The following is a 24,533-nucleotide window of genomic DNA, read 5'->3' as shown; positions in this document are numbered from 1 at the left end:
AAAATTTTATATGAAATTCAGATGTTAAATTTTTTTTTTACCCTTTCATTAAATCTTTTTTATATTTTTAATTTTGTAAAAAAAATTATATAAATATTATAAATTTAATTTTTTAAAGAAAACATATAAATATTTTACAATTTGTAATACTATACAAATATATAATAAGGACAATTTGGTCAAATATATATTCCAATAATATTTTATTCTTTTAACCAAACACGATAATCTTACATTCCTGCTAAACCAACCAAAAACAAAATACAATATTCCCAATAATCATATTCCATGGTAATCTTTTATTCCCACTAGTAATTTCACATTCCGTGAACCAAACGTACCCTAAGGGGTTGTTTGGATCGGGGAATGTGGGATACCCATGCGAATGAAATCCACATTCTTATGTTTGGTTGGCCGAGAATCTCATTATCGATAATGTTTTATTACCAATAGTAGATTTTTTTGGGTATATTACTGGGAATGTCATTACCTCTTTCCTTAGGTATTGTTGGATTACTGGCGTTTTGGACTAAAATGCCTTTAATTTTTTTTTTCAAAAATATCATTCTTCTGTCATTGAATAATAAAAATTATACGAAGGTTAAATTACAAATTTATCTTTAAATTATTTTAGATTTACAAAAAAAATCTATAATTAAAATTTTATATGAAGTTTAAAGGTTAAAATAAAACTTTATCCTTTCATTAAACCTTTTTATATTTTTAATTTTGTAAAAACAATTATATAAATTTTATGAATTTTTATTTTTTAAAGAAAATATATAAATATTTTTTAACTTAAAAACAAATATATAATAAGGATAATTTGGTCAAATATACATTCCAATAATCTTTTATTCTTTTAACCAAACGTGGTAATCTTACATTCCTGCTAAACCAATCAAACACAAAATACAACATTCTCATTAATCTTATTTATTGGTAATCTTTTATTACCACTGGTAACTTTTTATTCCTACTGATAATCTTACATTCCGTGAATCAAATGTACCTAAAAGGTGACAAGATGAACCTAGCTAGTCCTGCTTCTTAAGCTTCAACTTTCTCTTGACACCCGAATCCAACTTTTTATAGTGATTCTGAAGCTGCTCAAACATATCGTAAACAAACCCATCTATTTGCTCATCATACCTCTCATACAGTACTGGTAACGTATGAGCTGCAACAAAACCTGAGAATCAAAATAAAAACTTTGTATGGTTAAAAAACCTGAGAATCTGTTTCAGACAAGGGTGCGAGACAAGGATTGAACCGTGTTGGACATATACCCGTATCCGCCTATCACACCCGAGTCCAAGTAACAGAGCACACAACCACACATCAGAGTATCACCGTGCTTTCTTCTTTTCTAAATGGAACTACCGAGCTATTAATGCAAGACAAAGTTAATAAAATTTCTTACCAATGTACAGAACAGTAAAAAAGTTGCTCCAGCTTCCAATAACAGCAGCAACCCACAAGCTTACTGCAACCTGGAAACATTTTGATCATTAATAATTCACTCCAGCAAATCTAGTGCGACAGAGGAAGCTTGTTAGGAATGCAGATTCAATGAAATGTTCTTCTCCCACATACTGTGATTGGAAACAAAGTTGACAATGTTCTATAAAAGTCTAAAACGATGCAAGTTTTTTCGGCATTGTGGATTGACATGCTGAAACTTGTTCCAAAATATTATTTTCGTTTGATTTCCAAACTTTTATTTGGATTAATTCTCTAAAGTTGCATGCATTTGTAAAATGTTAGTAAGGGCCATTTATTGACAAATTTCACTTCAATATTTTCGATTTTAACAACCAATTCCAAGTATACAACCAAGAAAATAAGAAAGAAATTCGAAAACCAGGTTAAAGAAAGAGTGAAGAATGCCGCAGTAAGTAGAATGCATATAAGAATGCCAGAATCTGTAGCTAAGGGAAGAGTACTAGGGAAATATCAAGAGCGTACCGCAAGAAATTGTTTCAGGTTTCCTCGACATGAAACATCCTGCAGAAACTGTAAGCTCCGGTTCACCTCAGCACTGACCGACCTACCGATGCTGACAAATAATTCGTCGGGCAAAACAAGGCGTGGCACTTGAGAAGATGACCTGTTTCCATTAAGTAATTTACCATAAAAAACCTCGCAATCCAATCCGCGAACACATAGCAGCAAAACCATGAAGAGAAACAAATAGAAAGAAATAAAAACAGCAGATAAGCACCTGTTAAGAAAACCTAAGGCATTTGACCAAACAAACTGAGCAAGCATGCCAAGAACCAAAGCAAAGCATAGAAGGGTCAGGAAATGGTAATTAAGCCATTCAAATAGAACCCAAATTGCTGTTGCACCAGCTAAAACACTAGCTGAGATCTTCTTGTTCCTCCATAACAAAACATCAGCAGCTGCACAGTTTACAGTAACAACATTTATCATTGCAAGTGAATTTTAGCAGTTTTAAGAAAAGGGTAGAAAGTCCTACATTTTCCACCCCCCAATATATGGTGGACAGGCCTCTCGCGTCCGAAAAGCCGGTTGAATCGAGACACAACTGAGTTTGACTTCTCTTCCTCAAAAAAATAGACAGATTTCTTCTTAGAAACACTATCGGCAACTATCTCTACCAGATTGCTCAAAAGGTCCTCTGGTGTTATTTTTTCAGGCATTATTCTTGTGCTGCAAGAAAATACACAATTATTCTCCAAGAATAAACAGAACATCCCTGAAATCTCATCAATATTCTGACATCTCACAAGTAATCTAAATTTTTTATTAGTAAATTTGCAATATTTATGGCGGGGGGGGGGGGGGGAGGATTAAAAACATAGTCTTGATAATTGAAACTTCATTTAAGATGTAATAACCATACTGAATTGGAATTTTAAATGTTCATATTTTCAAGATACAGCTTTCATAGAGCACAAAGAAGTGACCATCTACCTCAAATTTTATATAACTTAATATTATTTTCCTGGCTCCTAACATAAAATTTTTCGCTCTAAAGCTCCATGACACTGAATTTAATACACGAACTTCACCCAAAAAGAGAAGATATAGTAGTAAAAATAAAGCAAAAGTTGCAGAAATTTGCTACTGCAATTGAAAAATAAGAATCCCCAGAAATATCCAAGTTCAAGGAAGAGAAAGCAGCCAAGGCAAGGAACTCAATCAAGCAAGATAAATCCAAGAACCAAACAAAACCACCAACAACTGAAAAGATAAAAACAACCCAGAATTTTAAACTAAGAACTTTACTAGAATCAAATACAAGAAAAGAGAAAAACATGATCAAAGAATTGCAGTTCTTGCAGAAAATATCTTCATTTGTACATGAGAAATTGAAAAGAAGACAAAGGATGAAAAAGAGCACGAACCAGGGAGGGAGAGAGAGAGGCTGGTGATATATTTGAGGACAGTGGGTGATACTGACAATAAATGAATGAAGAATGGAGGAATCAAATACTATAAATTATTTACGCCTTTTACTTGTACGTGAGAATCACATTCACTCCCTAGACTTTTCAAATTATATTAAAATTAAGGATAAACTACCTATTTCATCACTCATCTATTACTTACTTTCTATTTTTGGTCATCTAACTATTATTTTTTTAAAATTATATCTAATATTATGTTTTGGTTCTATTTTAGTCATATGGTGTTTAAAAATTAATAGTTATGTTGCACGGGTACGACAACTAAATGTTGTTTCAAGTACCCAATATGACCCCAAGATGCGTACGAGACGAGTACAATTTGAGTATTTAACGGGACATCCCATGTTAAAGGGGTATGATTAGAATTAATTGGGTATGTCAGAGAGATTTTTTAGGGACGTATTAGAGATGGCGTTTGAACTTTACACACGTACTCAAGGTTATTTTTTTTATATTTAACTTTAAAAAAATAACTAAAAAAGATGAATTTGAATAAGAAATTGAAGTTGATTTTGAAGCATCGAATATCAGCTAACTTACCACAAATTTTCGGATGAGATTATGGTATTTTTGTGTTGAGATATCTTCTTACATGTGAGTCTTCTTTAAGTTGCCTTTCTAGCACATCTTGAAATGCCTCAATCGAATGTCGTAAACTCAAGATATGTCAGTTTTAATGAAGATAATGCAAACATAAAACTGAATATGGGTTTAATATGCGATTTTATAGTAATTACAAATTTTAATTTTTCTTTAAATTTATCATACCCTTGTACTTGTATCATGTAATTTTAAAAATTATCGTTTCACAGCCCCATGTCCTCTATGTACCAGTGCAACATAGTCAAAACGTAATATTATGTATAATTTTGAAAATAAAAATAGTTTGGTAACTAAAATAGAAAGTAAATAATAGATGAGATAGTTTACCCTAAAATTAAAAGTGTTTCATCTTTTTTAAGTATGTATTGCGTCGCGAACATGATTTGGTAGGTAGATAAATGTCATAATTAGTTTATATATAATAATAACAACAATAATAAATACTGTAGTATGTATCTATAATATTTCAAAGCACCTCTACAATTTCATGGTAAATAAGCAACAAGTTATTGAGATATATTTTGATAAATTAATTTCAGTTTGTTTCTTAAAAAAATTATTTTGATAAAAGAATGTCTAAATTTCGAGTCTTTATGTATGTATAAAATCCTTATTGGAAGACTCACCCACCAAAACTAGATGTGCAACGTAGATCAGTCCAAATTAATCAAGGCAAAGCCTTGAAATTGAGAGGCAACAAAAAAAAAATTAAAATGATTTTGCAAAAAGTTAACATTTTATGATGTTAAGATGATTTCTTTAAAAAATATTTTTATTATTTTATTTCTATATAATATAAAAATTCGAGACGAAAGGAAGTTTAGATGATAATATTTAGAGGTAGTTTTGCTCATGGATAAACCAATGTCTAATTCTAAAAAGTTGAACCAGAATAAAAATTATATTATTTTTTAGGGTAAAGTACACAAATAGTCCCCCGACTATAGTGTGATGCTTTATTGAGTCTCTTGACTATTAAAAGTTACAAAATGATCTTCTAACTATAGAGTGTTGTTTTGTTGAGTCCCTCTGCTATTAAAAGTTACAAAATGCTTACCCGACTATTTAGTATGTTCTAAACTCGTCATTTTCCATTAAAAAATGATGGCAATCTGAGCTGGATGTTAACATACTGACTGAGATATAATAAAATATAATCTCATAATCTAAAAAAATTATCATATCTCAGTAAACGGGTTAACATCCAACTCATACTATTGTCAAAATTTTAATGAAAAAGGACGAGTTTGGAACATACTAAATAATTGGGGTGACCATTTTGTAACTTTGAATAGTCAGGGGATTCAACAAAGCAATACCCAATAATCGGAGAATCATTTTGTAACTTTTAATAGTTGGAGGACTAAAAGAAGCATGACCATATAGTAAGGGACTATTTGTGTACTTTACCACTATAGTGTGATGCTTTATTGAGTCTCTTAACTATTAAAAGTTACAAAATGATCTTCTAACTATAGAGTGTTGTTTTGTTGAGTCTCTTTGCTATTAAAAGTTACAAAATGCTTACCCGACTATTTAGTATGTTCTAAACTCATCATTTTCCATTAAAAAGTGATGGCAATCTGAGTTGGATGTTAACATACTGACTGAGATATGATAAAATATAATCTCATAATCTAAAAAAATTATCATATCTCAGTCAACAGGTTAACATCCAACTCATACTATTGTCAAAATTTTAATGATAAAGGATGAGTTTGGAACATACTAAATAATTGGGGTGACCATTTTGTAACTTTGAATAGTCAGGGGATTCAACAAAGCAACACCCAATAATTGGAGAATCATTTTGTAACTTTTAATAGTTGGAGGACTAAAAGAAGCATGACCATATAGTAAGGGACAATTTGTGTACTTTACCATTATAGTGTGATGCTTTATTGAGTCTCTTGACTATTAAAAGTTACAAAATGATCTTCTAACTATAGAGTGTTGTTTTGTTGAGTCTCTTTGCTATTAAAAGTTACACAATGCTTACTCGACTATTTAGTATGTTCTAAACTCGTCATTTTCTGTAACCCCCAGACCTAGTCTGTAAGTTAGACCCAAACCTAAGTGGTCACATATCCCATTCAGAGTTTTTTTTTATATTCAAAACAACTTATAATACATTAGATATAATACATAACAAAATATTAATAATACAGATATATCCAAAACGATAGCAAATACATTCACCAGATACAACTGAAAAACATATAGAGATATATGTTCGTACAAAATAAGTAGTTGATCTCACCTGATGCCAAATCTGCTAGCTTACGGTCTGCTGTTATCTGGAAAAGGGTAAAAACTATAGAATGAGCTAAAAAGCCAGTGTGCTCCAAACAGTGTATAAAAACATACGAATAAAATACTCCAGTAAAACCGGTTATCAAACATGTTTTAAAATATGAACACTACCCCCATTCGTCAAGTCCAAAATGTGTAGGTTCCCCAGAACCATACACCCACCATCAAGTCCAGTAATGCCTTGAGAACACAGCCGAGGAGCCGGTAAATAAGGCCCTGAGCACACAGCAGAGGAGCCTCCAGGTATACTTCCTTCAACATTATCCCCCCCCAAATAAATCATGTTACGCTCATAACGGATATATATATATATATATATATATATATATATATAAATTTAAAACATAATTCAGGTCAAGTAGCAGATTAGAATCCATGTCATGTATCATATAAAAATCCAGGTCAAGTATCATATCAAAATCCCGTCAAAAATCAGATAAACTATTCATATGATAGTTTAAAACAATAAGATAACACCGTCAGGAAACACACCTGTAACAGTCTGAGAAATCGATAGGGAAGCCTATTACTGGGTATGTCGATCACGCTATGCTGCATCGCTAGATCCTACGAATTAGAAAAATCCATATTGGAACCCTAATATAAATAATCTAAATCTTATTTAAATAATATACGAAAACCTACGGGTAATTCTTGTAGTACGTGGTTCGGGCTGATCTGACGAACGGACAACACCGGACCTAACTGATCCCCTTTCAGGTGAAACACGAGTACCTTCATAAAATATTTTACTCAATCAATTCCTTAACCAAAGCTCAAATAAATAATCAAAAATGCTAAAATACTAAGCCTTTTGGGTTCACAAGCTCGATTCGGGAATTTCGAGTCAGAATTTGGCAAAACAGACTTCGGAATCAGATTCAGAATATCGAAAAACATAAAGTATGACCTTTCGGATATTTAAATTCTTGGTCAAATTCAAAGTCAACGGGTTTGACTGACGATTTGGAGACTTTCGAGTTCGAATTTGGTGAAACGAACCCCAAAAACGGATTCGAGATGTCAAAAAATGTCAAGATAGGTATACTCGGGAAAAATTAACGGTCGTTTAATAGCCGGTCAAAGTTCTGGTCAAAGGAGGTCAATAGATGATCAACCATTTTACGAAAATAGCACCCTTTTAAAATTAATTACGAAAATAACACCCTTTTCAAGGTAATTACCAGAATACCACTATTTTTAAAATAATTATCAAAATACCACCCGGTCAACGGTCAACGGGTCGGGTTGGGTCAAAACCGATCAAACCGATCATTTTAACCTTCCCCACGCGCAGTGGCGACGCGTGGGGGCGCGTGGGCCACTTTCTGGCGTCGAAAAAATTTTGGAAAAATTCCTAAAAATTATTTTAAGCGATTTTGAGGCACTTACAAAGCTCGGTTCACAATTTTGAACGGTGGAGAGCTCGATTTCAATAAATCGAAAACTTTGACCGCTTCACTTCCTCATGCACCGTCACCGACGGAGACCAAGGATGACACCGGCGGACTCGAAACGGCACAAGGAACACGATGGTGCAAAAGGTGTCGAAAATGGAGCAACGATCGATGATGAATTTAAGATTTTCTCGGCGATGGAGCTAAAAAAACGTCGAGGCTTTGACTTGAAATTCATGGAGTTTGGCAGTGTTTCACTTCAATTAATTTAAGGGGTTTATTCCTCGCTCGATAATGAACACGATGGTGGTTTCAAAACAATGATCGAATGTCAGGTGGTGTCGAAATAGTGGTTGGAAGTTAGGGTGCGGGAGTGAAGAAAAGCTTAGATTTTTTTTCTCTTATAATAACTCCCCGCATATCTGATTCCTATTTATTAGAGTGTCTGCTGACACTTTTTTGGATAAATTTAGGGTTTAGTCCCTAAATTTCCTTAAACTTTAAAACATGCTACAAGTTTTGAGAACTTTTAATTTAGTCCCCAATTTTTACCAAATTGCTTAATTTCATTTTTTTTTCTTCAAATTTTCTGGGTTGTTACAATTCTTCCCCTCTACAAGAAATTTCGTCCTCGAAATTTACCTTATGAAAATAAGCGAGGAAATTAAGCCTCCATTGACTCTAATGTCTCCCAAGTAGCTTCTGAGGGGCTACGATTACTCCACTGAACTTTGACCATTGGCCTATTCCGAAGAACTCGTTCATCCCTCTCTAAAACATGAACAATCTCCTCCTTATATGACAAATCAAGTCTCAACTCTACCTCGTCAACCTGAATGATGTGATCAGGATCAGGACGGTATCGCCTCAACATAGACACATGAAAAATATCTTGAATACGACTGAGCTGGGGAGGAAACTCAAGCTGATAAGCAACAGGTTCAACTTTCTTCAAAATACGATACGGCCCAATAAATCGCTGACTCAGTTTACCCTTACGTCCAAATCTCAATACCTTCTTCCGTGGGGATACCTTGAGAAAAACCTGATCTCCACCTCAAACTCGATATCCTTATGTCGCTTATCTGCGTATGATTTCTGCCTATCAAATGCCTCTTTTAAGCGATCATGGATTAATCTGACAGTATCTTCAGTCTCTCGAATCAAGTCTGGACCCAAAGTTTTTCTATCATGCAACTCTGTCCAACATATAGGAGTACGACATCTATGTCCATACAGAGCCTCGTATGGTGCCATGCGAATACTTGTCTGGTAACTATTATTGTAAGCAAACTCAGCTAACGGCAAGAAATCTTCCCAGCTACCACGGAAATCAATCACACAACCCCGTAACATATCCTCCAACACTTGTATAACTTGTTCAGACTGTCCATCAGTCTGAGGATGAAAAGCTGTACTGAAATTCAAACGAGTACCCAGAGCCTCGTGCAAAGCTTTCCAGAACCTGAAAGTGAACCTCGGATCTCTATCAGATATGATAGACAATGGAACACCATGAATTCTAACGATCTCATAAATGTACAACTTAGCCAGTTTGTCCAAAGAATAATTAATCCGGATAGGGATAAAGTGCGCTGACTTGGTGAGTCGATCAACAATCACCCAAATAAAATCCTTTTTAGAAGGAGTCAGAGGAAGACCAGTAACGAAGTCCATCGTAATGCGCTCCCATTTCCACTCAAGAATCTTAATTGACTATAACAATCCAGATGGATGCTGGTGTTCTGCCTTAACCTGCTGACAAGTTAAATACCTCACTAAAAAAATCTGAAATATTCTTTTTCATACCGGTCCAGAAGTAGCGCTCTTTGAGATCATTGTACATTTTATCCCCGCCAGGCTGCATAACATAAGGACTACTATGAGCCTCCTGAAGAATAACCCGTCTCAACTCATCATCTTTAGGAACGCAGTAATGACCGTGAAAACACAAAATACCATCCTGATCCACAGTATACTCTAAACTCGATCCTTGCTTAACTTGCTCAATAATGGGAAGCAATGAGCTATCCAGAAGTTGTTTGGTCTTAATCTCCTCGGCTAAAGTAGGTTTAACCTGCAACTATGCTAACAGACTATTATCATCAAATAAACTCAAGTTGGCGAATAATGCTCTGAGATCTGATATCGTCTTACGGCTCAAGGCGTCTGCCACTACATTAGCTTTCCCTGGATGATATTCTATATCTAAATCATAGTCCTTTAGAAGCTCCAACCAGCGACGCTGTCTCAAATTTAATTCTTTCTGAGTAAGCAGATACTTCAGACTCTTATGATCAGTATACAAATAACACTTTTCTCTGTAGAGGTAGTGTCTCTAGATATTTAAAGCAAAAACCACAGCAGCTAGCTCCAGATCGTGAATAGGATAGTTACGCTCATACGGCTTTAATTGACGCGACGCATAAGCGACAACATTCCCATCTTGCATCAAAACACATCTTAATCCAGAGTGAGAAGCATCACTGTAGACAGAAAAATCTTTCCCAGATTCAGGCTGAATTAGCACCGGGCTTGAGTTAGAACAGTCTTCAATTTCTCAAAGCTAGCTTGTTGGTTCTCAGACCAAACAAATGTAATGTTTTTCCTCAATAGTTTCGTCAGAAGAGCTACAATAAGGGAGAACCCCTCTACGAAACGACGGTAGTAACCAGCTAAGCCCAAGAAACTACGGATCTCAGAAATATTCCTGGGTTGCTTCCAGTTTAGAATAGCCTCCACTTTGCTTGGATCCACCCGAATACCATCAGCAGAAACGATATATCCAAGAAAAGTCACTTCGCTGAGCCATAACTCACACTTGCTCAACTTAGCGTATAACTTATTTTCCCTTAGAGTCTGTAAAACAATCCTTAAATGCTCCTCATGTTCTCTTTTAGTTCGAGAATACACCAATATTTCATCGATGAACACAACTACAAACTGGTCCAAATAAGGTCGAAACACCCTATGCATCAGATCCATAAAAGCATCAGGGGCATTTGTTAACCCGAATGACATCACTAAAAATTCATAATGCCCATATCGAGTACGAAAAACAGTCTTCGGAATATCTGAATCTTTCACCTTGAGTTGATAATACACAGACCTCAAGTCTATTTTTGAAAAGATAGAAGCCCCTCGAAATTGGTCAAATAGATCATCGATTCTGGGCAGAGGATTTTTTTTTAACCGTGAGCTTGTTCAGTTTCCTATAATCAATACAGAGTCTCAATGTCCCATCTTTCTTCTTGACAAAGAGAACTAGGGCTCCCCACGGTGATACACTAGGTCGGATAAATCCCCTGTCCAACAACTCCTAGAGTTGGAGTTTCAGTTCCTTAAGCTCCTTTGGAGCAATACGATTAGGAGCCATTGAAACGGGATTGGAACCAGAATAGACTTCAATCTTAAACTCAACCTCTCTATCCGGCGGTAATCCAGGCAACTCATCGGGAAAAACATCGGGAAATTCCTTGACAATCTGGATGCATTCAATATCAGATTGAGAACTCCTAGTATCCAATATATAAGCAAGAAATGCCTCGAAACTTTTCCTGATCATCTTCTCAACTACCAAAGCAGATACAACATTCGTCAGAAATCCACGTTCCCCGATCATTACAATCTTTCGATTATCTGGGGTCTTCAGAACAGCTCTCTTAGTCTCAAATCCAATATTTACTCGATGTTTGTCTAACCAATCTACGCCGAGAATCAAATCAAACTCTTCCAAAGGTAACTCCATAAGGTCGGCCAGGAAAATCTCCCCATTGATCTCTATAGGACACTTTATAAAAATACGATCCAACACAATGGACTTGCCTAAGGGACTTTGAACTATCACCGAATGCTCGGTATTCTCAACAGGAATATTTAGACCCTCAGAAATGGAATACGATACATAGGAATTGGTAGAACCACTATCAAAGAATGCAAATTAGGGAACTGAATGAATAGTAATAGTACCTGCAGTCACATTAGGCCCATCACGATCTTGTCGAAGTCTGGAAGTATAAACGTATAAACCAATGCAGGCTGTCTGGCCTCAGATCTGACTGGACCCCTACTCTGAGATGCTCAACCTCTGCTAGCCGATCCAGGTGCTCTCTCCTGAGTACGACCTCGTGCTGGAGTCTGGACTGTACTATGAGAACTAGCGGGAGTACGAGCTTGTGTTTGAAATGAACGATTTTGCTCTGGATATTCTTTCAAAAAATGTTCACCAGAACTACATTTATAACATGTGCCTAATTTCATCCTACATTCTCCAAGATGTTGTTTTCCACAGTAATCACAAGTCTTCAAAGGTTGCAACCCAGAAGATCCCCCATGTCTAGAAGAATGTACAGCTGAAGAACCGGATGCCACAGGCCTGACACTCGCACCACCTCTCTGAAAAGATTCACCCTACCTCTCTTGCTGGGGTGTACAGAAGAATCTATAGAACCAGAAGGCCTCTTGAATCAGGTTTGAGTTCGATCACTATCTCTCTTGTGCTCCATACCCAAACGATCTATTTCCTCAGCAATCTTGGCTATCTCAACCAATACATCAAAATTCCTCTCTCGGTGGGTAGCGACTTGACTCTTGATCTCATACATGAGCCCATTCTCGAACCTCAAACATCGATCTATCTTAGTGTCCACAAGTCCAAGAGTATAGCAGCTGAATCGGATGAACTCAACCTCATAATTCATAACAGACAAGCTAATCTGCTCCAGATTCTGAAACTCCTGACGTCACTCTTGCAGGTATCTCTCTCCAATGTAGCGACTCCGGAAGCGCGTCTTGAAAAGATCCCATGTTAACTGGTTTCTCGGAATACTACCAGAAATTGATTGCCACCATCTGAATCTTTCTTTCTTCAACATAGTTAGGGCCCCCTTCAACTTCTGTTCAGGTCTGAGGTCCATCTCATCTATAATCATTTCTGTGTCCTTCAGCCAATACTCAGCGTCTGTCGGAGGTCCACCAGTAATACCCTCGAATGGAACTACACCAACAGCAACCAGAGAATTTGAAATCTCAAACGCAGTCATATTACTAGGGGCTCTGGCAGCTCTATGAAACATACGGAATATAGCTCTATTAATGGCATCTTCGTTCATGTCAGTATCCTCATCTCCAGTGACACGAGGATCTCTCACAGGAGTAAACTGATCATCATAAGAAAGGGTCAGATCTACTTGCGGAACAGGAGGATCACATGGTGACATCGAATCGTCTATCGTAACAGAAGGTCGAGGGACTCGCCCTCGACCACGGCCACGTCCTGTCCTACGACCTCTAGCAACACTCATCGTTGGATCTATAAGGCTTTACAAAAAGAATTTGAAACATATGTCAGATTAGCATCAGGGATCTCGAGAAAACTTTAAATCATAATATAAGGTGACATTTTTTTCTTTTAAAATTTCTTAAAAATCCAAAGTTTAGGACCCATATACAGTCCGAGTGTTTAAAACCGAAAGCTCTGATACCACCAAATGTAACCCCCCAGACCCGGTCTGTAAGTTAGACCCAAACCTAAGTGGTCACATATCTCATTCAGAGTTTTTTTATATTTAAAACAACTTATAATACATTAGATATAATACAGAACAAAATATTAATAATACAGATATATCCAAAACGATCGCAAATATATGTCACCAGATACAACTGAAAAACATATAGAGATATATGTTCATACAAAATAAGTAGTTGATCTCCCCTGATGCCAAATCTGCTAGCTTACAGTCTACTGTTATCTGGAAAAGGGTAAAAACTATAGAATAAGCTAAAAAGCCAGTGTGCTCCAAGCAGTGTATAAAAACATACGAATAAAATATTCCAGTAAATCCGATTATCAAACATGTTTTAAAATATGAACACTACCCCCATTCGTCAAGTCCAAAATATGTAGGTTCCCCAGAACCATACACCCACCGTCAAGTCCAGTAAGGCCCTGAGAACACAGCCGAGGAGCCGGTAAGTAAGACCCTGAGCACACATCAAAGGAGCCTCCAGGTATACTTCCTCCAACATTATCCCCCCCAAATAAATCATGTTCCGCTCATAACGGATATATATATATATATATAAATTTAAAACATAATTCATGTCAAGTAGCAGATCAGAATCCATGTCATGTATCATATAAAAATTTAGGTCAAGTATCATATCAAAATCCCGTCAAAAATCAGATAAACTATTCATATGATAGTTTAAAACAGTAAGATAACACCGTCAGGAAACACACCTGTAACAGTCTAAGAAATCGATAGGGAAGCCTATTACTGGGTCTGTCGATTATGCTCTGCTATAGTGCTAGATCCTACGAATTAGAAAAATCCATATTAGAACCCTAATATAAATAATCTAAATCTTATTTAAATAATATACAAAAACCTACAGGTAATTCTTGTAGTACGTGGTTCAGGCTGATCTGACGAACGGACAACACCGGACCTAACTGATCCCCTTTCAGATGAATCACGAGTACCTTCATAAAATATTTTACTCAATCAATTCCTTAACCAAATCTCAAATAAATAATCAAAAATGCTAAAATACTAAGCCTTTTGGGTTCACAAGCTCGATTCGGGAATTTCGGGTCAGAATTTGACAAAATGGACTTCGGAATCAGATTCAGGACGTCAAAAAACATAAAGTATAACCTTTCAGATATTTAAATTCTTGGTCAAATTCAAAGTTAACGGGTTTGACTGACGATTTGGAGACTTTCGAGTTCGAATTTGGTGAAACAGACCCCCAAAACGAATTCCGAACGTCAAAAAATATTAAGATATGTATACTCGGGAAAAATTAACGGCCGTTTAATAATCGGTCAAAGTTCTGGTCAAAGGAGGTCAAAGATGATCAACCATTTTACGAAAATATCACCCTTTTAAAAATAATTACAAAAATAGCACCCTTTTCAAGATAATTACCATAATACCACCATTTTCAAAATAATTACCAAAATACCACCCGGTTAACGGTCAATGGGTCGGGTCAGGTCAAAACCGGTCAAACAGTTTAAAAACCTATCAAACCGGTCATTTTAACCTTCCCCACGCGCAGTGGAGTGCGTGGGCCACTTTCTGGCGTCGGAAAAATTACGGAAAAATTATTTTAAGCGATTTGAGGCACTTACAAAGTTCAGTTCATAATTTTGAACGGTGGAGAGCTCGATTTCAACAAATTGGAAACTTTGACTGCTTCACCTCCTCACGCGCCGCTGCCGACGGAGACCAAAGATGACATCGGCGGACTCGAAACGGCACAAGGAACACGATGGTGCGGAAGGTGTCGAAAACAGAGCAACGATCGACGATGAATTTAAGATTTTCTCGGCGATGGAGCTAAAAAAAGGTCGAGGTTTTGACTTGAAATTCACAGCGTTTGGCAGCGTTTCACTTCAATTAATTTAAGGTGTTTGGTCCCCGCTCGATGATGAACACGATGGTGGTTTCAAAACGATGATCGGAGGTCGGATGGCATCGGAATAGTGGTTGGAAGTTAAGGTGCGGGAGTGAAGAAAAGCTTAGAATTTTTTTTCTCTCTTATGATAACTCCTCGCATATCTGATTCCCATTTATTAGAGTGTCTGTCGATACTTTTTTGGTTAAATTCATGGTTTAGTCCCTAAATTTCCTTAAACTTTAAAACATGCTACAAGTTTTGAGAACTTTTAATTTAGTCCCCAATATTTACCAAATTGCTTAATTTCATTTTTTTCTTCAAATTTTCTGGGTTGTTACATTTTCCATTAAAAAGTGATGGCAATCTGAGCTGGATGTTAACATACTTACTGAGATATGATAAAATATAATCTCATAATCTAAAAAAATTATTATATCTCAGTCAGCATGCTAACATCAAACTCATACTATTGTCAAAATTTTAATAAAAAGGACGAGTTTGGAACATACTAAATAATTGGGGTGACCATTTTGTAACTTTGAATAGTCAGGGGATTCAACAAAGCAACACCTAATAATCGGATAATCATTTTGTAACTTTTAATAGTTGGATGATTAAAAGAAGCATGACCATATATTAAGGGACTATTTGTGTACTTTACCCTAATTATTACCTGTAAAAATATTTTTTTTCGATATCTTCGCTACCAAGTTGATAATAAGTTAATGTACTCACTACTTTTCGAAGTTTTAACTTATTTACTTTTATTCATTCATATACTTTTTATGGTTTATATATATTGTATTAAATGTCCGAATAAGTTTAATATTACTCAATTCAATAACATTAATTCGACTAATAAATAGATTATAAAAAATTATCAAAATAGGGGAAATGTAGTATTTATATTATAAAAATAACATATAAAATAAAATTATATTTTTATAAAGACATTTATGGCTTTTGCCATATTTTAGATTTAATTTTTATTTATTTAAATACATTTAAAAATAAATAATAAAGCATTTAACATATTTGTTTATAAAATTACTTTTTTCGTTAATTAACATATATCAAATGATAATTTATTCATAATAACTTTTTATATATTTATTTATGTACGAGTTTGTCTACGTCTGGACGGGTGGTTGTTTATTGTAAGTGGCCCTACTCCATAATCTTGCCTTTCACGTGAAAATAAATAATAGGGTAAATTACATGTGTAATACTTAAATTATTATTTTTATTTTGTTTTGATATTTAATTTCTTTCTAAAATCACATATAACGTTTAATTTATGTTTTAATTAAGTATCCCTACGTTAAAAAAATTAATAAAACTGTTGATGTGATATATTTTTACTTTTTCAATAATTATGTGACATTATCTTATGGTGACATGTCAATATTATCGTTAGATTTTTAATGACATATAGTAAATTAAAACTTAACTAAACGTTGAATATATATATATATATATATATATATATATATATATATATATATTTATTTAAAACACTTTAGAAATAAAATCTATGTATTAAGATAAAATAAAAATTTAAATATGTAGTTTACCCGAATAATATAACACCAAGAATTATGACAGCGTGTTCGAATAAGTTGAAAGGCCAATCAAGGAGAGAGAAATTTATGCAGTGATGTGGAGTTAGAGCGATGCCCAATCTCAAATATTTTAGTAAAAATTACCTTATTAATTTTAAAATTAATTTTAGTATTTATACCCGATATTAATATCATAATTAATTATGATTTGTTAGATATTTTGAGTATTATTTTAATATCGATACTCATAAATAATTATCACTACTATAAATATTTTATGGATTATTTTATATTTCGAGACTTGTTTAAGTGAGTATAGATATCATTAAAGTAGTATTGGTATCCAATACTGTGGCAACCGCAAACATATTGGAGACTTCAACTCCGGTTATCGATGGGAAAAAAGTATACTTCTTGTCGGTGCTGACAAGAACTGCCGATGGAGATGAAGACGGCAAGCACCAACTCATTACTGCCACCGTAAACGGTGGTGAGCTTTACGTCTGCAAGGCACAAGCTGGGGGGAGCTACAAAGTTTGTGGAGAGAGTAGCAAATTCCTTCAACGTTGCTTAATTGAGAATAATAATTCTATGTAAATCTTCCTATAAATTATCTGATGTTTTGATCAAAGTTTGTGGAGAGCTTCTGCTTACTGTTTCTGTCTACTCCTTAGGAAACTTGTGGACATATGTTTATTTCTTTTATCGAAACATAAATAAATAAATAAGGAGGAATTATTAATATTAAGAAAGATGTAAGATTAAATACGATTAAATGTTCATATCAATGTTGCGAGAGAGAAGAAAAGGAAAATAAATCGAATGTAAATGGAGGAGAATGAATGAATGAGAAAAGACATTGACGTTGCTCGTGCTCGTGTCTGTGTTTTGTTTTGTTTTTTGAGAAAGCAAATTTATTATCAGATAATAGATTGTAGATCTTTTTAAAATAATTTAAGGTGATTATAAGATAATATTTGATAATGTAAGCATACAACAATTGCGTAAACCAAAGACTTATAGAGAATATAACATTTTACTTTATCACTAAGATCAATTGATGGATATAATGGATTACAGATTATGTGGTCAATGAGCTGTAGCAAGTTGGGAGTTTTACATCTCCGAAGATCTGCAGGAGGTATAACATATTCAATATTTTCTCTAAATCCTATATTTATAGATATAAGGAGCATATATCATATAAAACTCTAATATTAATAGATATTAAAATTTTAATAATAAAATACATTAAAATTCTATTTAGTACCTAATATTCTAATCATAGTAAACATCTACAGAAATACATATCTGTAATATTAAAGATTTTTTTTAAATTTTTAACACGTGGCTATCTCAATGTCATTCTTTTTAAACTTGATCACAATCACTATAAAATAAAGATAAAAACATATATTCCCCCAGTCTTATTAAATTTGTCTCTTATTAATTTTTTAAAAGTTAAAATTTTTAAATTTTTAAAATATATACTTAAAATTAATTGATTAAATGTTTTTAAAATACATATTTTATATTTTTATCAATAATAAATTTTAAATAATAGTAAATTTAAGTTAAAAATTGACAAAAAAATTAATATAAGACGTATTTAATGGGACAAAGAGAGTATTAAACAAAAAAATTATATGATTTATGTATTTGTAAAGGCTTTAGTATCTACTTTAACCCTTATATTTTAGTGAAATTCTCACTTTAACCTTCTTTTACTATTTTGATTAGTTTAACCCTTAATTTTCAATTTGTTATTCGTTTTAGTCTTGAAATTATTATTTTTTAAATAATGATGTGATCTAATATAAAGTAAAATAATTTTTTTTTATTATATATGAAAGAATCTAATTGGACCATGGGATATTTTCTTTTTGAAAATACTAAAGGGCTAAAGTGATAATTAAATTGATGGGTGAAATTGATCGAAAATAGTAAAAGGTCCAAAGTATAATTTCACTAAAGTACAGGTACTATTTTAAGTATTAAACATTTTTTTAAATTCCCCTTAAAAGGAGAAAATACACAGACAGACCCTAAAGGAAAAACGTAGTAGGCCAGAGAAAAATACCTTCACAGTTCACAAGTACTATTCTAGTATTCTTCACTCTCTTTCCCTTATTTCTCGTTGCCTATTCCAACTCTTCTTCTTCTTCGATTTATCTTCTCTCCCTGCCACTCAAAACCACTGTGCCATCTTCATCTCCTTCAACAAATAACTCTCATATAAAACAGATACCTTCACTGCTGCTTGCAAGCCTCGCCTTCCAACAAAAGCCTGTTTATTCTCTGGAAAACTTTCAATATCTCCCATTTTCAGGTACCTTCCTCCGATCGTAATTTTTCTTCCTTTTCCCATTCGCTATTTAATTTTTCTTTTGTATTTACTTGGTGGGTATTTATTGGTTTTCCTTTTGTAGTTGTTTATTGGATCAGTCATTATTGTAAAGTTCAATTTTTTTGTCGTTTGATTAAAAACTTTATTTTTTGTTATGGGTTTTTTATGTTCTTTTACTGCATGGTATTAATGTCTCCTAAAAATGTTGCTTGATTCATAAAATGCTGTTGGCTTTTTTCGATGGGTATTCCTCATTTTTCTTTTCGGGTTTATTTTTTTGGACCTACTTGCTGGTTGGATCCAAGGAATCTGCTACTTTTTCTTAGAAGATCTGGCTTTGTTTTACTTCTTTGTTGTTTTTATATGAATCCTTGGCTTGATGCATTTAATTGTTAGGAGGAATGTAGAGGACTACTCTTAGAGAATGTTGGTAAATAAATGTAAGCTAAGCCCTGTTACGATTTTATTGTTGTTTAATCTTTATATTTTTAGTGAAAATTGTTGGTATTTAGGCTCTTTTTAACAACTTTTGATGGAAGTACTTTTTAATTTGATTTTTAGTTTTTTCTTCTTCTTTAGATCAATACTTGTTTTGGCGCAATTAAGTGCAAGAGTTTTCATGAGCATGTAGGTAAAATAATGTAAATTAAGTCCTATTATGATTTTATTGTTTCCTTTATACATTTGATGGCAATGCTTTTTCATGGAGGTTTGGTGGGGGTATCTTTCAGCCTTTTTAATTCAATTTCCTTATGCACTCTATAGTATTGATGATTCCTGAGTGTGCAGAACCGTCCATGCTTTAGCTCTGAGGTTGTAGTTTAGGGGCAGTCTTTTCTCGTTTGAGCTTGAATATATACATTCTGGTGGTAAATTTATGTATGGCGTTTTCTTCCAGTAGATGGCATTGGAAACAGCTACTCCAAGTGCCCAAGTTGTTGGAAATGCTTTTGTTGAGCAGTATTATCACATTCTTTATAATTCTCCGGAGTTGGCTCACAGATTCTATCATGATTCAAGTGTGCTTAGCCGGCCGGACTCCAATGGCGTGATGACATCAGTGACAACAATGCAAGTAAGCTGCTTGGTTTGTGCTATAACTTCTCGATGTTGTTCTTTTAGTGGGTTCTAAGAATTTATGATCATTGATCTTTAAAATCTCTTGAGAACATCCAGCATGTTGTAAATTAATATAATTTGCTTGATTCTATACTGATGATGTACATTTAATAGATGGTGACTTGTTACTTACTACATGGTCAAAGGGCAGTATATTACCGTATGATTTAGGCGGTACTAATTTGAGCATCAGTGCTTAAGTCCGTAGGTTTTTTTTTCAAGAAATTTGCACAAACTTTTTGGAGTTAGGGTATGATGCTTCTGAATATAACACCATTTAATGGACATGGGATTCTCAATTTGGCAATGTAATGTGCGTTTTCCTCCGACATTTTTCTCTTCATATGTGATGTTTGTTTCTGCTACTAACTTTACTTAATTAACAAATATTAACTTAGTTGGAGCTTAACTTTTTACAAATTTCTTTTGGTTTTCATTAGAAAAAAAGGGCATAATGTTCTGAACAATGTCTCATTCATCTGTTCATTTTTGCATCCATCTCTGATTCACAATATTGCTCATCCATTAGGTAAGCTTGAACTTAGAGCTTTCATTTTGGACTTTTGGTAAACAAGAAGAATCCATCACACATGCTCTAGCTCTCTTCCTCCATCCTCCCCTTTAAAAGTTTTCATTTTTTGGATGTTGAAACTGTAATATTATTCCCTTTTTAGTTTCCAATAACAAACAGTGTGTAGTTATATTGTGTTATAAATTTATAACTGCTTTCAGTTTTATACTATCATCCGGTGCAAAGACATTCCGATAACAATTTTCTTGAACAGGGTATTAATGAAAAGATTCTCTCCTTGGATTACAAAAATTGTAAGGCTGAGATTAATACTGCTGATGCTCAGAAATCTTACAAGGAAGGGGTAACTGTGCTAGTAACCGGATATCTAATGGGCAAGGATAACTTGAAGAGAAATTTTGCGCAATCTTTTTTCCTTGCTCCCCAGGACAATGGGTACTTTGTTCTAAATGATGTATTTAGATATGTAGAGGATGGTGAATCCTTGGAGAATCAGAAAGTTAATGGTGTTTATGATGCTCCTGGAGTGCCTTCTTCAGCAGAACATGGTAAACTTGTATTGTTTTCTTTTTTATTTTCCTTGTGTTTTATTGGATAGTTTTTCAATATTCTTTTAATTTTCATTTGCAGAGCCTACTCAAGGTATGGATCCTTCTGCAACAGATGCAACTGCTGCTCTTGTGGAAGAGAATCAAAATGTTGCCGAGCAAGTTTCTGAGCAATTAGACCAGGAAAGACAGTTGGAGTTGGTCAATGAAAAAGAGACTCTTTCAGTATCCCAGTCTCATTCAGAAAATAATGATATTCCAGTAGTTGAATCGGCTTCTTCAGCCCAAGAAGATACTCCAAAGAAATCTTATGCGTCAATTGTGAGTTTAGAAATGAATATCTACTTTCCAGTTTTTGCATTTTGTTGCTTGTTTATGTTTCTTAGTTATTGTTATAGGTAAAAGTACCAAAAGGGAGTTCGGGGCCTACTAGAGTCTATGTCCCTACTAATTCCTCTAGAGTGATGCCCCAGAAAACTGAGAGCCAGCCTCCTGTGTCTCCAGCACCTGCACCACCAGAAGCATCTGCACCTTCTAGCATCGATGCCCCTGAGAGTAACGAAATTCCTGAGAAAGGTATTTCATGCGTGTGTCATTTACAAAATTGGGCTGTGTGATCTGAGATCATCTTACATGCTTTCAGTATGAATAACAGTGTATTAACTCTATTTAACTAACAGTTGAGGGTCATTCCATTTACATAAAGAACTTGCCCTTCAATGTGATCCCTGCACAGCTGGAGCAGGAGTTCAAGAAGTTTGGACCCATCAAGCAAGGGGGTGTCCAAGTTAGAAACAATAAGGTCGGTTTGCGGCACATTGAATGAATAATAGATTATATTCTGTTTCAAGAACATTCTTTTGTTGATATATGTACATTCTATTTCTTCAGCAACAGGGATACTGTTTTGGTTTCGTTGAATTTCTATCTTGGAGCTCCATGAATGATGCAATTCAGGTATGGCTCATGTTTGTTATGTATGTATATCGAAAGAATGTTCCAGATCATCTGTTTCTTTCATTCAGTCTACTCTTTTTACTGCCCTTATTATGAGGGAGGGTTTTGAAATCATATGGGATCTGTTAAATGTTCTTGGCACAACACCCCCACCACAACTCTTTCAACCATTTAAGGGGCAACATATTTTCATCAAGAGCAGCTTTAGTTTCCAACACTTTAAATTTCTTTTTATGCACAAACCCCAAAAGTAGGAAAGTGCAATTTTGTCTACCATCAGGTACTAATTAGCTTCTCCGTTGATCACCTACAGATTCAAAATCTTTATATGAACCATGGCAGCAAGCGTCCAATACCTCACATCGAGAGAAAATAAACTTCTTTTAGTAGTCTTCCCCCTGGTTCCAAAACATCTATAGTCGATAATTATTTAAGAATCAGTTGCATGTTAAATATCAGTGCTCGGTATGTGTGTATAATTGTTTTCCTAACTTGGTTCTTCCCTATTTTTTTGGTCGAAACCTAGTTCTTTGAGCATTTATATGCGAATGCTTTCATGTTTCCCTAGTATCTAAATCTTCATTTGGTGTTCTGTTCCCTGCCACTTTCCCATCCAATGTCTCATCATTTGCTTGAATGAACAGTGCTTAGCTATAGGCAATATTATCAAAACCTTTTCATCAGCAGGCTTTTATAACGAGTAGTCGCTTCATCTCTAAGATCTGTTTAGGATTGTCTCTTTTATCTGATGGCCTATAAGGCTATAACAGTAGACGAAAGAAATTTATGTTCTGTGTGAGTACTGATGTTGCACATAATTTGCATTATGAAATGATGCATTAACTAGGAAAAATGAGTTTATTTACCAGTGCTCGTCTGGAAGTGTAATGGATCAGATTCTTGGATTTTGAAATAAGATAGACACAGTTTCAGAAAATATAGAGAAATTTATTTTCCTTATTTAAAAATAAAGGAAAAAAATCAGGAATGAGTGAAAAGCTCTCTATGGGTGACTCATTTGTAATCTTACCAATAATTGAGTGATCTTTGGTGTTATTCGTCCATATAAATTCCATGTAATTAAAACGTCATTACATTCTCAGAACCAGCCATTTCCTTGTTACATTTTTTAGCATTGCACTTGTTGCATGAACTTTAATATTCAGGCATCACCAATTACAATCGGAGACCGTCAAGCTGTTGTCGAGATAAAGAGAACTTCAACCAGAGGTAAGTAAGAACTCTATGAACTTATTGGTATACTCTATTGATTCGAACTTTGTAACTTGGATACATGTATGTATTTGACACGGGTATATCAACCTTTTTAAAGAACTCCATGTATTTGGGAGCTCTTGGGAAGATCGTACTCTCGTCCAGCTACGTATAGGACATGAGCACTTCAAGAAAATTGAAGAGTTGAGATACAGTTTCTTGAAATCTCTACCACATTCTGTAAAATTGTTTGGGGGGGGGGGATATTTGTGATGGTTAATATTGTAACTGCATGAATTATAAAGATTGAACTAGACTGATAGTTTCCCTCCTATGTTGCTGCTGTTTCTTACAGTTGGAAGTGAAACAGGTAGTTTCCCAACCAGAAGAGGAGGGTTTCGAAGTGACAGCTTCAGGGGCCGTGGAAACTATGTAGTTAACCGAAGCTTTGTGAGAAACGATTATGGAAACCATGGTGAATTTCCTGGTCGGCCGAGAGGTTCAGCTTGGCGTGGAAGGGGTGGTCGTTCAAGTGGAGCGAAGCAGACTCCTTCGAATTCAAACCCGGTCTAATAAAACTCGTATTACTTGGCAGAAGAACCTTGAGGATGAGGTTAGTACTCAACATTTAGGACATATTCAAGTTGCTGACTTTGATTGTAGGTGTCGAATGTTAATGAGGGAGATGAAAGACAGCGGCGTAGCTTAGAGAATTTTGTGTAGGGCATCACAAACTTGAACCTCATCCTCAAGATTTGATTATTTGATTATCATTTTACTTTTGATGGATTTGACTGGGTTTGGTTTTAGCTGTAAAGGGATCGGTAGCTTCAAAATTCATGATACTTTTATTTCACAATCTTTTATTGCTCAACTGGATATGGTTTTTTTTTATTGGGACTTTAGACTGAAAGAATACTATCAATGAACATGACACATATTAAATATTCTGTTTATCTATTTGTTCAAGCTGTTGGTTGTTATTGGTTAAAATGGTAAGTAACGCATTATCTCTATTTCAAATACGCTAAAATAGCCAATAATGCTGATAATTCTTTTTTTAAAATTTCCTCAATCTTTTAATGATACACGA

The 24,533-nt window shown here is 34.5% G+C and overlaps 2 protein-coding genes across 5 annotated transcripts; one reads left to right on the top strand and one right to left on the bottom strand.

Moving 5' to 3' along the window:
• Window positions 1–958: 958 nt before the first annotated feature.
• LOC120159697 (reticulon-like protein B8) lies at window positions 959–3,489 on the bottom strand. 2 transcript variants are annotated; one of them, XM_039170264.1, is made up of 6 exons: window positions 3,375–3,489; window positions 2,483–2,676; window positions 2,225–2,405; window positions 1,969–2,110; window positions 1,424–1,493; window positions 959–1,192 (listed from the first exon to the last, which is right to left on the bottom strand). In XM_039170264.1, the coding sequence occupies exons 2-6, from the start codon at window positions 2,664–2,666 to the stop codon at window positions 1,038–1,040; spliced, it is 732 nt and encodes a 243-aa protein (XP_039026195.1). In that variant the 5' UTR covers window positions 2,667–2,676; window positions 3,375–3,489; the 3' UTR covers window positions 959–1,037. The 2 variants fall into 2 exon arrangements, with proteins under 2 accessions (XP_039026195.1, XP_039026194.1); XM_039170263.1 differs by lacking the exon at window positions 3,375–3,489 and having other exon boundaries at window positions 2,483–2,768.
• Window positions 3,490–18,800: 15,311 nt separating this feature from the next.
• Window positions 18,801–24,227, top strand: LOC120159687 (nuclear transport factor 2-like). 3 transcript variants are annotated; one of them, XM_039170253.1, is made up of 9 exons: window positions 18,801–19,051; window positions 19,971–20,144; window positions 20,974–21,268; window positions 21,351–21,589; window positions 21,667–21,844; window positions 21,949–22,070; window positions 22,160–22,225; window positions 23,392–23,455; window positions 23,796–24,227. In XM_039170253.1, exons 2-9 carry the CDS (start codon window positions 19,971–19,973, stop codon window positions 24,011–24,013), a joined length of 1,356 nt encoding a protein of 451 aa, XP_039026184.1. In that variant the 5' UTR covers window positions 18,801–19,051; the 3' UTR covers window positions 24,014–24,227. The 3 variants fall into 3 exon arrangements, with proteins under 3 accessions (XP_039026184.1, XP_039026183.1, XP_039026185.1); XM_039170252.1 differs by having other exon boundaries at window positions 19,968–20,144; XM_039170254.1 differs by having other exon boundaries at window positions 19,968–20,144; window positions 23,811–24,226.
• Window positions 24,228–24,533: the final 306 nt, after the last annotated feature.

Source organism: Hibiscus syriacus, unplaced genomic scaffold (genome assembly GCF_006381635.1).
Source record: "Hibiscus syriacus cultivar Baekdansim isolate YM2019G1 unplaced genomic scaffold, ASM638163v2 tig00111372_pilon, whole genome shotgun sequence".
Lineage (NCBI taxonomy): Eukaryota > Viridiplantae > Streptophyta > Magnoliopsida > Malvales > Malvaceae > Hibiscus > Hibiscus syriacus.
This window is presented reverse-complemented; position numbering and strand designations above follow the sequence as displayed.

Excerpts from the sequence above, each read along its gene's own strand:
- LOC120159697 (XM_039170263.1), bottom strand. The coding sequence starts at position 2,720 with ATGTTCTGTTTATTCTTGGAGAATAATTGTGTATTTTCTTGCAGCACA. Across the intron at positions 1,494-1,968 it reads ACCTGAAACAATTTCTTGCG|GTTGCAGTAAGCTTGTGGGT; the intron begins GTACGCTCTTGA and ends AAATGTTTCCAG. Across the intron at positions 1,193-1,423 it reads TTTTACTGTTCTGTACATTG|GTTTTGTTGCAGCTCATACG; the intron begins GTAAGAAATTTT and ends TTTGATTCTCAG.
- LOC120159687 (XM_039170253.1), top strand. The coding sequence starts at position 19,971 with ATGGCATTGGAAACAGCTACTCCAAGTGCCCAAGTTGTTGGAAATGCT. Across the intron at positions 22,226-23,391 it reads CCATGAATGATGCAATTCAG|GCATCACCAATTACAATCGG; the intron begins GTATGGCTCATG and ends TTTAATATTCAG. Across the intron at positions 23,456-23,795 it reads AAAGAGAACTTCAACCAGAG|TTGGAAGTGAAACAGGTAGT; the intron begins GTAAGTAAGAAC and ends TGTTTCTTACAG.